At 38.9% G+C, this 17,304-nt stretch overlaps 1 protein-coding gene across 3 annotated transcripts in view; it reads right to left on the bottom strand.

Annotated features, from left to right (window-relative positions):
* The window catches only part of EXT2 (exostosin glycosyltransferase 2), a 92,755-nt gene that overhangs the window by 9,691 nt on the left and 65,760 nt on the right, over positions 1 to 17,304 (bottom strand). For all 3 annotated transcript variants that reach the window (XM_074955313.1, XM_074955315.1, XM_074955314.1), the window contains 3 exons: positions 13,229 to 13,395; positions 2,085 to 2,228; positions 630 to 758 (listed from right to left, as the gene is read on the bottom strand). In XM_074955313.1, the coding sequence (XP_074811414.1) occupies positions 630 to 758; positions 2,085 to 2,228; positions 13,229 to 13,395 (440 nt within the window). The remainder of the gene's footprint in view (positions 1 to 629; positions 759 to 2,084; positions 2,229 to 13,228; positions 13,396 to 17,304) is intronic.

Here is a 17,304-nt window from a genome sequence, read left to right as displayed (position 1 = left end):
AACTTTTTCAGAAAAAACACACACTTTATCTTCTAAAGACTTTTCTAGGAAACACAGCCACCAGTCCCGGTAAATGATGATAGACAGGAGGGAAAGCGGACCTTGCTAATTGAAGTAATGCCTGGCAGCCTCTAAATCTCATTCCAAGTTGACACACTTTGAAATGAATGTACAGAGTGAATGTCCAGACCTGAAAACATGTCGAAATATGTCAGGAAATTAATTCAGGGATAAAAAGTTCATTTAAAACTGATCTTGCAATTAACATTCTTGCAATTAACATTCCTATAAATCAGCTGTTGCCCGTCAAGATACACAGGGTGAGGATAGTTGGAGATTTTTTCCTCCCAGCAAACTCAACAAATATTTTTTTATAATTTAACTTATCCTCTCTGTGTAGGCAGCCACAATGATCAATAGTCAATCCTGTGTTCCCAACTGGCGTGCTAGTCTCAATGAACTGGTCTATTCCTATTGTGGAAGGGAAACAGAATCATTCCAGAGGTAAATAAGAGGAAGAAAGCAGATAAAGGAGGATATTCAAAACCCACTAAACTGAACTCACATATCAATTTGTGACATTTTTGTATTAGAGAGATACATCAGATAAAAGCTGCTGAAAATCAGACCTTAATAACTGCTTTGCCAGTAACATTTGCCACTAGAAAATTCATGGCGATATCTTCACAATTCATGTGGGCGTCCACCCAGTTCTTGATGTCTCCAGGCATTTTGTAGGTGTAAAGGTAGTTAAAATACTGCAGGATAGAAAGGTAAGGGAGAAAGGAGAATGCAACTTTAAATACATTTACAGTGACTGCCTGCCTCCCTGCAAAATATTCCAGTTATTGGGAACAGCAGACAACTAAGGAATGGAATGTGAGCAAACCCTGATCCTCACAGTCTAGCGGTTGGAGCTGCATTTGTGACATTTCACCTTAAAAGTGAAAGAGTTGCTGCTTCCTTTTAGCCAGTCACAGCTTTAGCCTGCTAGGCACACAAAGATGGCTCTCTATTTGTGCACAACAACTATGTCTTCTTTGCCATACCCCATGTGTAGAAAAAGGAAATATTTCTGCATTTGCTTTTCTTCTTTTAAAATTTTAATTGCAATCCTGTATTCACTGTGCAGTAACACGCCCCACAAACTTATACTATTTAATTGTGTTTTTCTATAAGTTCACCAAAACAGTTCTAGACAGAATAGGTGTTTCTATAGCAAGAGCAGGAGAATATAGCTTTCGGAAGGTCTGCAACTGGTTTTTGAATTGCTCTAGAAACTGTAACCATAGCCTCACGAAATGAACTCCAAACAACAGTGCTACAGATGTGGACAAAAACACACCCCATCCTTTTAAATATTTAATATGGTGTATTGTTGGAGTCTCTTCTGCATCTCCAGGCACCTTGCTTGCTCTTAGGGTGCCTGCACCTTCTCACTTTCTAAGAATGCATCAGGTAATATTTTGTGCCTCCACAAAAAGGTGGATAGAGGCCATCACTGACAAAAGACAACAAAGAGGGAAAGGGGTCAAACATGAGAGCCAGATTTTCAAATGGGCCCAGTTTATTCTCAGTGGAAGCTGCTGAGCCCTTCTGAAAATCTGACCACTTTATTTAGATGCCTAAGGAGAGGAGCATCTCTTCTGAAAATATGGTCCTTTATTTACAAACACAATTGCATTGCCATAATTAGGGTAATTAGGGTTGAGAAAGACATTTGAAAGTTCAAGTATAAGTCAGGAGTTTCCCAAAAGTTGTATATTAAATTGCAAGCTCTTCAGGGCAGGGACCACATCTTCCTATATATTTGTACAGTACCTAGCTCAATGTGGGCTCTATCTGGATATAAAAAAATACATTGATTTTTCTTGTTTTTTTTCCTATTTAACTCCCACACACACAATTCATACAATACCTTTCTGTGCCATCAATATTATACCACTTTTAAAAGTTTTGCAATGCCATCTGTAGTAAATGACCAAAAAAGCAGTACAATAAAATGAAGACTTGAATTCTCAAATGAAAAATTATCAGAAATGTTAGTCCATAAACTTCCTATTTATCCTGGAAATCAGTGCTACCTTGTGATAAAAAGCTGCTCCAGTAAGCACCATGGAGACTTCATTGGTCCACTCTGATTCATACTTCCATTTGTTCATCTCATGGTCCCACAGATGCAGGCGACCTGGATACCCAACCAGCCTGTCAGGAAACTCCCGCCAAACCTGCAGAGAGTAACAGAGGTGTTAAAGCCAGCACTGGCACAAACAGTGAGCTTACTCAATAGAAACGATTCAGGGACGCTACTTAGAGAAGTCACATTTATACTGTTCCCTGGACCACTCCACCAACTCCCACAGGGAAAAAATACTCAAGCAGGTGAGACAGCCTAGCATTTAGATCTTGGCAGAATGCACTGTACATTTAGGGAAATTTGCATTGTGTAATAGCTGTTCAGCCCCCACGCTTTGTACAGTTCATTCTTGCTTAGTAAACAAAAATCTTTTGATGAGTTTTTATAGCTCTGAACAAGAGTATAGCTATTTAACTTACATTTTCTATACATGTTCCCATCACTGCCAATTCTCTGAGTTAGGTGTTAAATTCAGAAGTTAGGGATGGGAAAAGCCTATTGGGTTCCAATCTATTAGGGTTCTTTTCTCTTGGGCCATTGAAGGATTGTTCTTTATTTTCTATTGCTTTCTCCAGTCTAGTTTTAAATGGCTCAAGAGGCTTCTATCATTTCCCTTAAAAATTATAACACAAACTAACAAATTTCTCCATTACGAAGCTTTCCCTGACTCAACCTATTTCTGCCCCTTCATTTCCCCCAAGCCCCCACGTGCTTCCTTAAATGATCCTAAACAGCTTCATCTTTCAAACTGCTGCTACTCAGTTCATTCTGTGACACTAATGTGAGCATTTGTGACATTAAAATTCACAGTGCTAGAAGAAGCTTCTACTGAGAAACAAGGAATTTTGAAATAATGAAAGTCTGGGAAGGAAATACATGTAAGTAACTGTTTTATTTTGAGTTTGTTTTAAAAGAACCCAACATTTTCAAGTGTGGATGTGGCTCTTTAATTAATGCAAGAAGACAGGAAAACAGCACCAATTTTCCTGTTAAAGGGAACAACTGTTCTGCTCAAAAAGAGTTAACATTGTTTAAGAGCCAAGCATGGTTAAAATGGAACTTTACACATGGTGGTTAAGGCTACAACCTAATCTGCTCTCAGGAGTGACGTTGGGTCTAATACGCCGCTTTCCTTTAACAGGGACATGTTCAAAAGCTACATGTTATATTTCTTTATATTCTTCAATGGGTGCTTTGGTGAAGCTATTGCTACATGACAGGCATCTTTGCCCTTGACTTGTTCCAGGCAGCTGGATACAATCAAGATACCATCCTTGTCACTTCATACATTACTCTGCAGCTGACTACAGGATCAAACACAAGTGGGCAAGAACAGGGACAGGGCATCATTAATGCAGCCCCCGTTCTACACGATGCTGGCCACATTAAACAACGCACAATTTCCCAGGAGGGGAAAACGGATACAGTGTTCAAATTATTTACTAGGAGCAAATACTAGTGAAATATATGGGATTTTCTATTTGGCAATAACGAAGGTAACATTTATTTTGTGCCACTAATTTTAACCTTACAGCATTATTTTTATCCCAGTGAGTGTCAGACCCACTTGGATATGACGCCTGACTGTTAAAGCTTAAAATATAGCGTAGGGCCACAAATATTTCTGATTCAGATTGGTGGGGTGCAAATGCAAATGCAAACTAAACCATTCATGTCCAGGTTTCACTCTTTCTACATGTCAGCAAGGAATTCCCTTTAACTGCCTCATCTTCATTCCATAAGCATTCCATCTTCATTCACCCATAAAGCTGGATTCACAGCAAAAGGGTTATCAAGAGTGCTATTTTACTGAAAGTCACATTGTGCAATTTATCTGCAATTCCCTTAGTCAGGGCACCTCGTACATGCCAGTGCCTTTTAACGACATGACTTGGACTGTAAAAACTCTACTAAAGTAAAGTAAGATAAAACAGTCAGTACTAGTTCTTGAACTGTCTTTTATAGGCTTCTACTGTAGGTACATTACTACTATTTTACATTTCTATATCCCTTTCCATTCAAAGATCTCCACACCTTTTGCAACTGTCAATGATTATACTTTTGGAATTCCCCATAGGAGGAAAATTATTATCCCTATTTTACAGATAATAAGACATGCCAAAAATCACACAGAAACCAGGAACGAAAATCAGATCTTCTGACTCTGACCAGTACCTTAACCGTAAGACCACCTTTCCTAGTAATTATAGGGCATGATCTCAGTAGTATCTAAGTAATTATGTGAGAGAGCCCTCTATTAGAAGGCTACTGCAGGCAAAAAATGTCTTTGGAAGCTTTATAGCTCTCAAGAGAGAAGAGGCACTCAAGTTTTTGTCATAACTGGGTGTCATCAGCTGATAAGGAACTATGTGACTGCCAAAGAACCCAACAAAGGCTTAAATTACATTCCACTGCTTCTTTATAACATAGTTTCAAAATATCAATGCACAGCAGAACAAGTATACAGCTCACAGCCCCCTCCCACTCAAGTCCTATTGCAACTTTCCTAGGACTTATATTTTTAATTATTACATTTTAAATTTAAAAAACCCTACTGTCCCCAACTGTTGAACTGCACCACAACATAAGCTATTGAGGCTCAGCAAAGGATTTGAGAGAACACAGCAGATTTGTAACACACACTCACAGCTAAGAACTCCTGTACAAAGAATGACATGCATATTGAAGGCAGCTGAAGGAAGGATTAAACTCAACTACTGCTTCCCAAGGGACTGCAGTGCCCTTGTAGCACAGGAAAGGCTGCTTCATATTCCTTTTAGCTTTGCTGCTCCTTCAGTGAGAGATTTGCTAAAGTCCCACTTGACAAAGTAAAAACTAGGTTTTATGGACGGTGGCTTACAGTCTTCTAAAAGCACCAATGCAGGACGCACCACTAGCTTCTGGCCTCTGGAAACTGACAGCCTGCAGCAGCTAAAATATATAACCCAGTTGTTTCAAACAAAGATTGCTTTTAAAACTACTGCTAGTGAACTCAATGGAAATGTTGGTTTTTTCCTAATGTTCATCAGTAGTTCATTCGATGGCTGTTCTTGGAAGGACTCCAGATAGCTACCTTCAATTCATAGCCCAAATCAATACAAGTACTTCCACAGTCAAGTTAATACATCCAGCTTCTGTTTCTATGGGAGATTTCACAATAGCTTATACTTAACCTTATACTTAATATTCATTTCGTATTACTGTCCTTTTTTGATTTGAGGGTTAGCTGCCATGTATGAATCTGCTAGGAATCCTTGACACTTTGGCTTGTGATCTTGACATTTCTCTAAAGATAAGGAAGGTCGGGCTTGGATGGGAGATATTTAAGAAAATCCTTAAGTGCTGACAATTCAGTAGGGAGTACTCATCTCACTTGTCAGCACAGTTCCAATGCTTCAGCATGATAGAGTATGAATGCTTTTATACATGCCATCTTTCGTAAAATCCTAGAAATGTAGGGCTGGTGGGGTCCTTGAGAGGTCATCAAGCCCACTGAGCTATAGTAGGACCAAGTACACGTAGACCAATTGTTTTCAAACTGTGGGTCAGGACCCCTAATGGGGTCGCCAGGGCTGGTGTTAGACTTGCTGGGACCCGGGGCTGAAGCCGAAGCCCAAGTGCCACCACCTGGGGCTTTAGCCCTTGGGCTTGGGCCCCCAAGCTTGGGGTGGTGGGGCTTCAGCTTTGTCTCCCCAGCCCGGCATGGCAGGGCTCGGGTGGGATTAGGCTTCCGTCCCCCTCCTGTGGGCATGTAGTATTTTTTTTGTTGTCAGAAGGAAATTGCGGCACAATGAAGTTTGAGAACTGCTGACCTAGACCATCCCTGACAGGAATTTATCCAAACTGTTCTTAAAAACCTTCAATGAGGGGATTCCACAACCTCCTTTGGAAGGCTAGTCCACTGCTTAACTATCCTTATAATTAGAAAGATTTTCCTAGTAAACCTAAATCTTCCTTGCTGCAGATTAAGCCAGTTACTTTTTGTCTTACCTTCAGTGGGCATGGAGAACAACTGATCACTGTCCTCTTCATAACAGCCCTTAATACATTTGAAAACTTATCAGGTTCCCTCTCAGTCTCCTTTTCTCAAGACTAAACATGCCCAGGTTTTTTTTTAAACTATTCCTCATAAGTCAAGTTTTCGAAACCTTTTATCATTTTTGTTGCTCTCCTCTGGGCTCTCTCCAATTTGTCTACATTTTTCCTTAAGAGCAGCATCTGGAACTGGACAAAGTATTCCAGCTGAGACCTTGCCAGTACTGAGTAGAGTGGAACAATTATGTCCCACATCTTACATACAAAATTCCTGTTAAAATACCCCAGAATATTAGCTTTTTTCACAACTGTGTCGCATTACTAACCCATACTCGTGATCCACTGTAACCCCCAGCTCCTTTCCAGCAGTACTACTGCCTGTCAGTTATTTCCCACTTTGCAGGTGTGCATTTGATTTTTTTCTTCCTAAGCCTAGTACTTTTCACTTGTCTTTTCTGAATTTTGTCTTGTTGAGTTAAGACCAAATCTCCAATTTGTCAAGGTCATTTTGAATTCAGCTCCTGTTCTCCAAAATGTTTGCAACCACTCCCAGCTTGCTGTCCTTCACAAATGTTATAAGAATACGCTCTGTTCCATTATCCAAGTCATTAATGAGAATAGTGAATAGCACTGGACCCAAGACTGACCCCAATGAGAGACAATAGATACATCCCCCAGTTTGACTTTGAACCATTAATAACTACTCTGAGTATGGTCCTTCAACCAATTGTGCTCCCACCTGAATTAATTCATCTAGACCACATTTCTATGGTTTGCTTATGAGAATGTTAAGTAGGACTGTATTAAAAGCCTTACAAAATCAAGATACATCACACCTACAGTCTCCCACTCTGCACTAGGCCAGTAACCCTGTCAGAGAAGGAAGCTGGTGTGGCATGATTTGTTCTTGACAAATCCATGTTGGTTATTCCTTATACTCTATTATTCTTTAGGTGCTTACAAAATGATGGTTTAATAATTTGTTCCAATATTTTTCCCACGTATTGAAGTTTGTCTGACTGGTCTATAATTCCCTGTGTCCTCTTGGCTTCCCCTTTTTCAAGACAGCTACTAAATTTGCTCTTTTTCAGGCTTCTGGGACCTGAGTTCTCAAAGATCATTGCTAATAGTGCAGAGATTGCTTCAGCTAGTTCCTCAAATACCGTATGATGAATTTCATCAGACCCGGGTAACTCAAATACATTAATTTATCGAAATATTCTTTAATCTGTTCCTTCCCCCTTGTTGTTAATATTAACTGTGTTAAGTCTCTGGTCACCATTAACCTTTTTACTGATGACTGAAACAAAACAGGCATTAAACACCTCAGCCTTCTTGACATTGTGCATTATTAGCTCTTCTTCCCTGCTAAGTAGAAGACTTACACTATCCATCTTTCTCTTGCTTCTAATATATTTATAGAACCTCTTATTGTCTTTTATGTCCCTTGCTAGTTGTAACTCATATTGTGCTTTAGTCTTTCTGATTTTGTCCCCTAGATGCTTGTGCTATTCTTTGGTACTCCTCCTTAGCAATCTGTCCATGTTTCCACTTTCTGTAGGATTTCTGTTTGATTTTCAGGTGATTAAAGAGCCCCGATGGAGCCATACTGGCCTCTTACTATTCTTCCTATCTTTCTTTGGCATCAGGATAGTTTGCAGATGAGATTTCAAAACAGAAGTTCTGACAATCTGGGCTTATTAAAGATCTTAGGGTACTAGCATATCATAGAATATCAGGGTTGGAAGGGACCTCAGGAGGTCATCTAGTCCAACCCCCTGCTCAAAGCAGGACCAATCCCCAATTTTTGCCCCACATCCCTAAATGGCCCCCTCAAAGATTGAACTCACAACCCTGGGTTTAGCAGGCCAATGCTCAAACCACTGAGCTATTACACAAAAACAAGATATTAATCCAAGTGTCCAAGCCTAATTCCAAAATGAGTGTTTATATTATGTCTCACTAAAGTGCCCTCTGTAGTTTCACTTAGATACAGTGTGCTTTACCTCTTGGCCCAAACTATTGTGTAATGTTGCTGTGCAATAAAAAAACAGCTGCCACCATCCATTCCAGAGGTGGCTTGAGTGATTTCTTCTTGTAGAGCACAATGGATGAAAGCTGCTATTGTAATAAAGATATGAGCAATGGATGCACCAAATTAAGAGTTTTCTGATCTATTTTAGAACCAGTAGCAGAAAGAATAAAGTAGTTCCAAAAGAAGGAAATAAAGTGTAGTCCTATAAAAGTGAAATGCTGTGGCTCTCTTATGTGGAGTAAGGAAAATGCAATAAATCGGGACTCTGGATCTTTCTCTCTCACACTCCATGGGCAGTCTTTTCTCGCTAGTGTTGCTGTTAAACAACATAAATAAGAATCCCAGACCAAGACAACGGATGCCTTCCATGATTCCAATTTGAAGAAAAAAAATTTACCGCAACAGCAGAGTTAGAGAAGTCTCAAGGGCGGCATGTAGGTTCCAAACATAACATAACATACAAATCCTCTTTTAGAAAGCAAAATGGTTACATTATTCCTGCTTTGAAGGGGAGAAAGATTGTACTAAAAACCACCCTTTTACTGGGGCTATCCAAAACTTTAATTAAGATCACTTTTTGATTAATATGGATGTAATGGGTGTAATAAATTCATCAATGAGCAGGCCATGATTTTTACTTTTGAAGTATGGCAGAAAAATTGAGACCTTCAAAGTGAACCTTGGGGTAAGGCAAGACAACCATCGAACAGAAGCAGGCAATATGTTTACAATTCCAACCAACTGGGGCCAACTCTTTCCTAGGTATATACAGATAACATGCAATCTGAAAGACTTCAGAGTAAAAATAGCTTGGAGGGAATAAAGTAATTCCATCTTAAGTTTTTTTTCTTATTACTTTTAATATTAAATGGTTATACAGTACTTTGAAGTTGTAAAGTACTAAATATTTATTAATAAGTCCTCCCAAAAATCCATGTTTGGAAATTATCATCCCTGTTTTACAGATGGACAAACTGAGGCACAGAAAGATTAAGCAATTTGCCTTGAGACCACGCAACAACCCAATTGTATCCTAAAGAGCAGGCTCCAAGTCCCTTGCTCAAAAGTAAAAACCAATGGATTTCCCCTCAATTTTTTTTTAATTATGATAATCTGAATATATTTAGTTTCTTGACTTTTTTAGTAATCTGCCTTGAAATGAAAATAGCAGAGGCTAATGAATGGTTAGAAAAGTTGTCTCGTTCCGTTTAGTACTTTAGTTTGTTATTACCTCTACTTTGGTGAAATTTTGTCACAGGTTTCTACAGAGATCCTATTTCAATTTGCAATATTTTAGGTATTCCTATACCTCCTTATAACAGCAGCAGACAGGAACAGCTTGCGCCTATAGTTTTTACATTATGTAATAAATCATTGAACTGTAAAAGTTCACTTTTAACAAGTAAAAAATGCCTGACACTGAGTGTTACTACAATTTTTTATGGCAGAAATTGTATGGAGATCAAACTTGTGGGGCTTTTGTTTTGAGTTTTATTTATTAATTTATTTTTTAAGATCCTACTCTATACATCCACATAAGTCTGTGTGACAGAGGGGTTTTGCCACATGTTTAAAAACAGAATTTCAAGGATGAGGGGAGAAGCGAAGAAAGTAACTAAATGTCACGTTTCCAAATGCTTCTTGTGACTGAAGCAGAAGCAGACGTACTTTTAAAAGAAAACTTTCTTGTAACATTATATGCTGCTACTATTCCCTCTGGATTCCCCTGCAAATGAGTCAAGAACTCAAGAGATACTTTCCTGGTAAAATACATAAACAGATAAATAAATTATCACAGGCTGAGGACAATTTAAACATCTGGTAGCCAGTTCAGGCCTGTCAAGCAAGTCAAAGACACTCAGGGCCAGAGAAGATCAATCTGCAGTCCCTGATTTCTGGGCTGGAGAGCAGGAACTTATCACCCCCGCTGCCTTAAGAGGAAAAATTGTATAAGTAAAATAAGTTGCCATACTTTTGTATGATTCAGCATTTTTAAAAAAACTAGTAATCTAAAAATATATTGATTCAAACTAGCCTTGGGTTTGCTTCAGTTACATGTTTGATGAGGTATTTTACTATTCTATCTGTATGGCAGTGTATTAAACTAGAATGGTTTTACAGTTAAACTGGGGGACTGCAAAATATGTCTCCCAGACAAAGTAATGCTGTATCGAAACAGCTAAATTCACCCATGCAAGCTGTTACTCAGGCAGTCCTGAAATCCAAGCATCTGGCCCACAGCAGGCAAATAAGGGTTTCTCTACATGGAGAATCACTGTGCAGCAAGCCAAGGTGTAAATCTATAGTACACTAGCCTGCCGAACACTAAGTCACCTACTGTGTGCTAGAAGTTCCCTAGTATGCTTTGACATACTGCTGTTTCACACACGGCAACTCAGCACACAAAAGCCTAGTGTGCTATACAGTCACACACTGGCTTGCCCTTCACTAAGTCTCCATGCAGACAAGCCCTGGACTGGATAACGTGGTCTAATGGTTTGAGCTGATGGGTCATCATGAGTACTGGATTTAAATTCCTGATGCTGAGTAAATGTAAACTTGAGGAAGTCACGTGCACTATTTTTTGCCACAATTTTCCCCATGAGGATAATAATCTCCTAACATGGAGGCATAAGAGACTTAACACCTGTGAAGTGCTTTGTTATGTAAGTGTAAAGTATTACGTCTTTGGATATTCACGCTCCTTATTTTTGATTATGATGATTTCCTGCTGAAATACAACCTAAGATCACCTGCAGTAGTGTCTTTAAACAGAAGCCCTCGGAGCTTTGCACCACCAGTAGTGAAGGCTCATTCTGGAACTACTTAGGATACTTTTTAGGTTTTCTTGAATTTATTTTTGTTTCAGTTTGAGCCAGACTTCTGGTGACATAAGAATTAAACTGGTAATGGAGGCAGTGTTTACATTGCACACCAGTCAAAAGCTCTGTTAACATTACATTTTTCTCCTCTAAAACTTTCCACCACTACTATCACCAGTTCAGCCCCACAGCTAGTAGCAAGAGTAGAAGCACTAATATAGATAGGGCTCTGATGGCTGTCAGTGATATCACCACTTTGCTATCTAACCCTTTTCAGAACAGTTCTATGCAGTACAGAGTTTAAAATGCTCAGGGCAGCAGACTTTCTTATGGTGGAGATGAACTGTCATTAGCAATGCGGGGGGAACATCAAGGGGAAAACACAGTATAGAAAAGACCAACATGGCCATAAAGAATCCTTCCCACAATTGTCTTTTTAGTTCTCCTTTCATGTCTCACATACTAACGTGTAACTGTTACACTCCCAAGGGGCATATTTCCCTGTGACCACATGTGGTACTCCACTACTTAAAAAAAAAATTTGTTATTGTTTAAGTTAACATATCTAAGTTTCCACAAATAACTTCTTGAATCCAAAACCTGGTAATTGGCTGAAAGTTTCTCTCACTTGGGAAGGATTCACATTATAGGGATACTAAAGTTATACGTCTTGACAAAACCCTATGTTAGCAGGTTAGATTAGTAACAGAGAACAGATTGCAACATTTATTTTACTTTCTAGTCTTTTATGCTGTTTGATTTTGTTATTTCACTCTGGGCAATGAAATTAACTCATCAGTTTCACAGTCCAGCTCTCACGCATTAAGCCCAGTGTCATTTTATTTGGACTTCCCGTTCTCCAGCAAAGTGTAAATAATACATACATACATTTAAAAAAACAAACAGAACAAAAAACGCTTTCCTGACCTGGTTTTAAAAGAAAATTTTAATTTACTTAATATTTCTATTAATACTAGATTTTGGAAAAAAAGTCTATTTCCACAACACAGAGCATTGTTGTTTGTACACAAGTGTTATAGTAATGTCAGATTCTATATACTTAGTCACATATCCAAATATAAAAAAAGAAGGAGAAAATAAATGCCATAAGAGAAATTTCAACCCCCTTCTTTAAAATCTAAATTTCAGAAGCGAGTGAAACTCACTACTTCCCTTTAAATGTGTGGTCATTTTGACAGATGATTCACGTACAGATTTGAAAATTTCACCTTCCTTCTAATGCCATGGCTAATTGATTTGGACTCTATTTTTCTATTTGTTGATACCATCACTAACAGCAGCCGCTGCGTCCTCACTGCCTCCACCATGTGTGTTGTGTATCTCCCATTTGACAGACAATATCAATCCCCCTTTTTGTTGTGCCACACCTAGTTCTAAAGCACTTGCCCCTCAGGAGGCCTTTCCTGTTCTTAATACTTAACCTCTGGACCTTGCCTTGTCCACTACTTCATACAGAAAGGAGGTGTAGATAAGGTACTATCCACTGGAGCAACTGCTGGCTACTGATCTAAGAGACCAGTAAACAGAAAATTTTCAGTCACATTTGATTCCCATTTGTTAGAATAGCTCAGGTGTTATGCTTACTGAGAATCATTCATTTATCTGAAGGTGCTTACCTGCTAAAAATATTCTAGAGCAATGTAACAATATTTATTTCTGTTGTTCACAGAACAAACTGTCACAGTTGGACCCACCAAATCCAAGTTGGGCAATAATAAAGAATGGACACATGTGAACCTTATTTACTGTGAAGCTCTCCCATAGACACAGACCTGAGGTATTAACTTTGGCAAAACCTCTGTGACTTGGCATGCCAGTAGAAGTTACTGAAATTGAAGAGCCATAGACTCCATTCCCACCTAGCAGGGATTTCTTTTGTCTAAAGTATACAGAATTTTCTGGAGACTCATGGCACTGACAGGCCATTTACAAGGTATTTACTGTTGGCTAAGAATTTTACCATAGTTAAAAGGCTTTTCAAAAAGTCATGAGCCCCCAACCTTTTTTAGGCCAGATCCTCAGTGGGCGTAAATTGGCACTGATTTACTGACGTCAATGGAGCTATGACGACTTATACCAGCTCATCATCTGGCCCTTTTCCCCATGCGATACTCATATATACACACACAGTGTTAGGCAGATAGCATAACATGGCGAGGAAAAAAGTAATCCTCTTACCTCATAACCAAACTGCAGTTCATCTGACGTCAACATGATGATATCATCATCAATGGCCAAGACTGCCTCCGTTTCAATCTCATCATAGGGGAAGAAGCGGTTACTAAGCTTGTTTTCTGTGGTCTTCACAACCTTCAGTGGAACCCGAATCTTTGGCCAGAGAGAGTCTTAGGAGAAACATTGAGAGAGAAAGAATTCACCATTACATTTTGATTCTTATTAAGACTGCATCCCAGCCTCAACTTGACTTTTCCCTCAGTATTCTAACCCCTCACAAAAGGTTGTGGGTGTTTGATTTATATCTTATTTTCAACTAGGCAAAAATAGCAACAAGAGAGATAACCTGGTTTTTTCCACAGTGCAATTAAGACTTTTACAAACATATATACACAGGGGTTACTAAGCCTATCACTGAAATGCAGCCACCACTGGCGTGGTATGTGGGAACTGTTTAACAGGACATAGCAATACTATGTGACAGTTTAAGACATGAAACAAATAAGAATATTTTATCCAATTGAAACTGTAGGGAGAATTGAGGGAGGCAGAAAGTCATCACCTACATCAGAATCTGTACAGGCCATAAAGAATTTGAAAGGGAAGTTTACTCTTTACAGCTCCAAACAAAGCTAAATTCTAAATGCGTCAGAGAAAAACAGAGATAGCTAAAAGGTTCATTGCCATTAATGGTTACAAACTGAATTATCACATATGGGAAAATTAATTTATGGGGGTTTTTCTTCTGAAAAATCTAAAGTATCAGGATTAAACCAAGCTAAAAAAGAATTCTAAAAGTACATTTTGAGATTTCCACCACTGAAAGTGGGGTGGAGAGTAAGGCACCCTGTTACACTAACTGACAAATTATACAAAATGGCTTAACTAGTAATAAAGTATACATGTGCAAATGGAGCATGTCAACTTTGCTATGAGAATATTACAGTTTGGGTTTCTGTGCTTAAATTTGGTAATTGAAACAACTGTATTAACACTTATTTGCAGTTACAATATATTACAACATACTACATGTGCATCTATTGTTGCATAATTTATTCTATTCTATCAGAGACCGCTTGAGTAATTAAAAATATTGTAACAAGCACAAAGTAATAGAGCTAAGATTTCAATATTAAGCATCAACTCTTCATTTTCTAAATTTGCATGTTTAAAAACAATCTTTCTAATGCAAAAGATTAACAATGGTTGCTATTGCACAAGTGATGGTTTGCAACAGTATCAAATTATCTAAAAGCTTTTTAAAATAAAATAAGTAGATAGCTAACCTTGCCTACTCCACAACCCAGCCAACGCTGGCGGACTGATCTCTTGTAGTCACAGGCTTTTTTTAGGACAATTGGAATGAGGAGAGAGGGTAGTGACCTCATGAAGGAGGGTGTATAAGAGAGTGTAGAAGATGATACAGATATTTGTGGGAGAAGAGACATTTGGACATTGAAGATTGGTATTAATGGTGGAGTGGAGTAGGCAAGGGAGTAACAAGATACAAGACCATTAAAAGTAGGGAGGCACATGTTAAATGGATTAAGAACTGGCTAACTGACAGACCTCATAAGGTCCATGGGGAATCATAATTGAATGAGGATGCATCTAACAGGGTACTGTAGGGACTGGTAGTAGACCTGACGTTATTCAACATTTTCAATGACCTCGAAGCACATATAAAATCGCTGCTGATAAAATCTGCAGAGGGCACCAAGATTGGCAGAACAGGGGAGTCTGTCTGGGAAAGCAGTGACTCTGAAAAGGATTTAGGGATCACAGTTGACAAGCAACTCAACATGAGCTCCCAGTACAATGCTGTGGCAAAAAAAGCCCAATGCGATCTTTGGATATCTAAAGAGAAGAGTAGTGAGTAAAAGCAGGGAGGGGACTTTACCTCTGTATAGGTCATTCATAGATTCCAAGGACAGAAGGGACCAGTGTGATCATATAGTCTGACCTCCTGTATGGCACAGGCCACAGGATTTCCCCAAAATAATTCCTAGAGTAGAGCTTTTAAGGGAAAAAAAAAATCCAATCTTGATTTCAAAATGGTCAGTGATGGAGAATCCACTACAACCTTTAGTAAATTGTTTCAATGGTTAATTACCCTTACTGTTAAAAATGTACGCCTCACTTACCACCTGAATTTATATAGCTTCAACTTCCAGCCATTGGATTGTGTTATACTTTTGGGGTGAGACCGACAGGAAGTTCTATTGTCCACATTTTAAAAAGGATGTGGAAAATCTGAAGCAGCTGTAGAAAATAGCCACAAAAGTGATTAGAAGGCTGGCGAAAATGCCTTAAATAGTGGCAATCAAAAAGAGAGATGACTTGATTACAGTGTACAAGTGCCTTCATGGGTACTAAAGAGCTCTTCAACTGAGTGAAGAAAACATAAAAAGAACCAATTTTTGGAAGCAGATGCCCGACAAATTAAAAAAAAAATGCACCTTATTTTTAACAGTGAGGGTGATTAACCACTGGAACAAACTACCAAGAGAAGTGGTGGATTCTCCTTTTGAAGTCTTCAGATCAAGACTGGATGTCACCAGCAGTGACAAAGAACGCAGTGGGGAGGGATGTACAAATTATACATGCACACATTCCCTACTCCATAGTAGTACAGAATCAGCCCCCAGAGTTGAGTTCCAGCTCTGCTTCTTTTTACGACTTGCAAGTAAACAGACATTCCCACTGTTAGTCCATTAACACTAAAATGAGTTCAGAACCTAATTAAAGAGCAAAGAGCAGACACTGGAATACTGCTAGTACCACAGGGGAACACACAGCCACTTCATTCCAACACTCACACGAGTGGAGCTTGCTGCTGTGGGTGAATGTGCATGTTCTCACTACCAGCTAGGACTCTCAGACTTTATGGCTGATACAATACTCAAAAAAGTCCCAGAGCTTTGCACAGTTCATAAGCACTGGCATCCAAACACAAGACTACTTTACTGGGAAAACAAAAAACCCCTTCCAAACCACACTGAAGAATCATCAGGAGCAGGTTTTTCTTGGAAAGATATTTTGGAAGGAAGGGTTGGCACGTGTGAGTGGCCAAAAGAAAGGAGAAGCAATGCATGATATTTACTGGAAATATGATTTCAGATTCCTACCCTGAGGTGGTTCTTGAAACTGTAACAAAAAAAAAAACCCCACACAAACATTTTAGAAAATTCATTTTTTTCTGGGTAGTCTTGTGGGACCCATGCTCTGTCTTTGGCAGACAAGTGGTTTACCTCTGATTCCAGTCTCCCTCCCTCCTTGTATTGGAAGGCAGTGAGATTAACACTTGTGGGTGCTCAAATGACTTGTAATACTCAGCTTGTCAGCACCACAGCTCAATCTGCAGACTCCAAAGTACGTCACAATCAGTCATCAGCTGAAAAGGGGCAGCAAGTGACTTGGGGTCTCAAAGCTATGGAGGATAAAGTAATATGGGGGAAATGAAAAAATCCACGGGGCTCTGAGAGTAGGTGAAGAATTTTTTATATCCCTGAATAGCAATCAAACTGTGTGTTCACACTCATCCAGCACCTACATACTACAGTGCTAAACAAAAGCAACTGGCTCTCAGCCATTCAGGTCATCAGTAGTTAAGCACGTGAAAGCTGCATTGTTCTAACCAGAAACAGTTTTAGGAAGTCCTTTGCCATAGTTAGATTCCAGTCAAAGTCCTTGCAGCAAACAAATTCTAAATTTCACTTTCCATTTGTAAAAACAACAGAAACAGAGTTGCTATTATTTTATGAACAGAAGACTAATAATTTTTCATGGCAATTATTAGTATTTTAATACAATTCACAGAGCAACAGATGATTTCTGCACAGCTTAGAGCAAGGTTGTCTCTAAACAAATATGGAATAAAGTTGTATTGATTACTTTCTCTATTTAAGTTAGTAAGGAAGATGGATGTTCTAAAACAACTCTCGTCTTCCTTGCTCTCCATGCTAGTAGATGATCCAACTGATTTGAGTAGAGTGCTGGGTCTCTAATCCTAACCATTATCACCATTGAAACTCAATGTCTGATTCAGCACTGAGAACATTTATTTTCCCTAGTAATGT

Source organism: Natator depressus, chromosome 6, assembly GCF_965152275.1.
Source record: "Natator depressus isolate rNatDep1 chromosome 6, rNatDep2.hap1, whole genome shotgun sequence".
Taxonomy (NCBI): Eukaryota; Metazoa; Chordata; order Testudines; family Cheloniidae; genus Natator; species Natator depressus.
The sequence above is the reverse complement of the archived record's forward strand: the minus strand, read 5'-3'. Positions and strand labels throughout refer to the sequence as shown.